Below are 3,378 nucleotides of genomic sequence, written 5' to 3' on the forward strand. Positions count from 1 at the left end.
AAAGTAACATACTAATATATGAACAGGAATCTTGAAGGTTCCTTGAGTAATTCACACAAGAAAACCTATAGAGGGACATAAGAAATTGTATAGGGCTTAAGACACTTGCCTTGCAGGGTGGCCAATTAGTTCAAGCTCTGGAACTACCTACAGTGGTTCCCCTGGGCACCACCATGAGTGATCTCTGAACACAAACTAGTAGTAAACCCTAACCATAGCCAGGTGTGATCCACTCCCCCCTGCCCAATGCCCCCCATTCCCTGCTAGTTAAAGAAAACTTGCAAAGGGTAGCCATCTGTATTAGGGTGACATCATTCTGATGAGTGGGAACACCCTGTATTATATTTCCTGCAAGTGATTTGCTTAATGTATCTATCCAAGTCATCATGCCTCGGGGCAAGAAGAGTAAGATGCGTGCCCGTGAAAGACATCACCATGCTCAGGAACAGCAAGTAGAGCTGGTAGGTGCTCAAACCTCTGTAGCAGTAGAAGAGTTTCACTTCTCTCCTTTACCTATTTTAAGTGTTTTCCTTAAAACTTGCGTACTGTTGGGTTGTTATTATTCACAGGATCTTCAGCAAGCACTGTGTACTGATGGGATTTCTGGATACGTGAGCTATGTAGATGCCCACTACTATGGGAGAGAGCCAATGTTCATCTTCAGAAACCCTTTAGATGAGAAGGTGCTTCTGATAATACATTATATGCTGTACAAGTACAAAATGAAAGAGCTTATCACTAAGTCAGAAATGAGAAATATGATCCCAGCATCTAAGAATCACTTCTCTGAAATCCTCAAGAGAGCTTCTGAACACATGGAACTGATCTTTGGCCTTGACCTGAAGGAATTGGAGCCCAACAAGCACATCTATGCCCTCATCAGCAAATTGGATTTCAGCTCTGATAATGATGATGAAAGAAATTTACCCAAGACCGGCTTGCTGATGATCATCCTGGGCGTGATCTTCATCAGGGGCAACTGCGCCACTGAGGAGCAAATATGGGAAATTCTAAATATGATAGGACTTCAAAAAGGGAGGTTGCATTTTATCTATGGGGAGCCTCACGAGCTCATCACCCAAACTTTTGTGCAGGAAAACTACCTAATATATCGTCAGATCCTTGGTAGTGATTCATCTCATTATGAGTTTCTGTGGGGTCCCAGAGCTTTTGAGGAAACTAGTAAGATGAAAGTGCTAGAATATTTAGCCAAGATCTGTAATATAGTGCCTAGAGCTTTTGCAATATGCTATGAAGAGGCTCTGAAAGATGAGGAAGAGAGGGCTAAAGCCAGGGCTGAAGCTAAGGCTCATCGTGCTGCAATAGCCTTTGAGCGTTCTAAGGTTTGTTCCACTCATTCCACTAGTAAATAAGTCCACTTTGTTATTAAAAACAGAATTTCATGTCATCTTTAGTTTAAGGTCAGGGAGGCACTGAAAAGAACAAGCTGTGTTCCTATGTATGTTTAGCTCTTTTTTTAGTACTATCTTCCAACAGGCAAGACTTTTAATAATATTGCTGTTTGTCTGTTTGCAGTGCATTGTATTTAAAAGTAATACTGTCTTTTGTAAACACATTGTGAAATAATTTTGATTCTGCAATTGAAATCTGATAAAGACTAGTCAGTGAACTAGTTTCCTACCTGTTAATGTAAAAGAATGCTGCAGTAGTTGAAAGAAAATTAAAATATGGAAAAGAAAATACTGTACTGGCTATTCACTTTTTGTTTGTTGTTGAAAATTAAAATGCTAACTGCCTGGATAATAAAGCTTTTCCAGAATAAAGAATTACATAAAAAATAAAATGTTTGGAACATTGGACTGTTTATTTCTCAAAAGCACCTGGCACGAAGCTAGGGGTGGTCAGAGGGGTGGTGGGACTGCAGGACAGTGATGGAAGAATTTTGAAACTGGTTAATGGGATTGGTGTAGCAGTATTACAAGCATAAAACAATGGCTTCGTTAATAATAAACAATGACGCCTCAATTAAAAATCTCTTGGAATAGAACGATAGCAGATGGTACCAGCCTTACACATAGTAAGCCCCTGGCTTGATTCCTGGAAACAGATATGGGCCCTTAAATACAGAGCCCTGAGTGTACATCTGGGTGTGATCATGTACCCCTACATTTACCATCACCCAAAAGGTGATATTTTAGAGTCATAGATAAATTGATAAAGTGGGGGTAAATCAAAAGCAGGGATTGGAGGTTTGTGGGACATATGTCCCAGTATAGGACAATAAAGTCTACAAATAGGGTATTTTTTATAAATTTTTATGAAGTTATTTTTTTATCTGAGCAAGTGACCCAGTGTCACCTAAAATCTGCCTTGACTCTTACTGGAGAAAGCTTTTTGCTTTGTAGGTAGGTAGGTGGGTAGGTAGTACTTGGTGACTACATCTGGTTCTATGCTCTGGGGTAAAAAGTATCTTTTCTGAGGTCACTGTGAAATCTAGTGGGATTGGTGGTGCCTCAGAGCAGTTACCAAATGACAAGTGTTACCATGAGGACCAGATGGTAGTATGTAGTTACAAAGGCAGGGAATGGATTAAGAATTTTCTGAGATCAAATCAAATCTATGACTGAGAAAAAAAGAGCTAGTAAGAATATCAGAAAGCTTCTGGTGTAAGAAAAGATACACTTAAACCTTTATTTTTAATTTTGAAACTATGGTTTACAGTTACTAGTAGGTCTCATAGATGAACAGTTCCAGCAGCACACTCTACAGTCATGTGTTCTCCATAGAGATGAGGAGAATAAGTGAGGACCCTGAGACAATAGTGGAAATCCTACTAATAATAGTTTGTGAACCAGGGAACCCAAAATTAACAAATAAAGGGAAAGCATAAATAGGCGTAGAAAACAATGAAGATTTTATCCCCAGCTCAACTGACATGAGTTCCAGATTTTTCTTACGATAGAGAGAAGATATTCATTGGCTTATTTTTTGGTGGTCTATGTTGTCATGGATACTAACTAAAGAAGCCTTGTCCACAATGGAACACTTTACATAGGGAGTGTGTAGAACTACTATAAAAGTAGAGTTCCCTGTTAAATTGACTGGACATGGCCAATAAATGTGCAAGCCACATTATACATACATATATACATATATAAATATACATAAATATATATTTGTTGTTCTGTGCTAACAACAATTGTATTAAAACATTTTGGTTCTACCTATTCTCAATGTCATTATAGGATGGGTAACGATAATAGTAAAATCTGAAAATTTATGAGTAGATAAAGACCACTTAGGCAGATGCAGGCCAGCAGATGTAGGAATCCCAGATCTGAACAGAAGCAAAATGGAGGAATCAGTGTGAAGTCAGAACAGAATATATTATATTATTACACAGAACACCATCCGTGT

The 3,378-nt window shown here is 38.6% G+C and overlaps 1 protein-coding gene across 1 annotated transcript; it reads left to right on the forward strand.

Moving 5' to 3' along the window:
* The first annotated feature begins 386 nt into the window (after positions 1–386).
* Positions 387–1,373, forward strand: LOC125998792 (melanoma-associated antigen B10-like). Its single transcript, XM_049766860.1, has one exon. It carries the CDS (start codon positions 387–389, stop codon positions 1,371–1,373), a length of 987 nt encoding a protein of 328 aa, XP_049622817.1.
* Positions 1,374–3,378: the final 2,005 nt, after the last annotated feature.

Source organism: Suncus etruscus, chromosome X (assembly GCF_024139225.1).
Source record: "Suncus etruscus isolate mSunEtr1 chromosome X, mSunEtr1.pri.cur, whole genome shotgun sequence".
NCBI classification, from domain to species: Eukaryota; Metazoa; Chordata; class Mammalia; order Eulipotyphla; family Soricidae; genus Suncus; species Suncus etruscus.

Excerpts from the sequence above, each read along its gene's own strand:
- LOC125998792 (XM_049766860.1), top strand. The coding sequence starts at position 387 with ATGCCTCGGGGCAAGAAGAGTAAGATGCGTGCCCGTGAAAGACATCAC.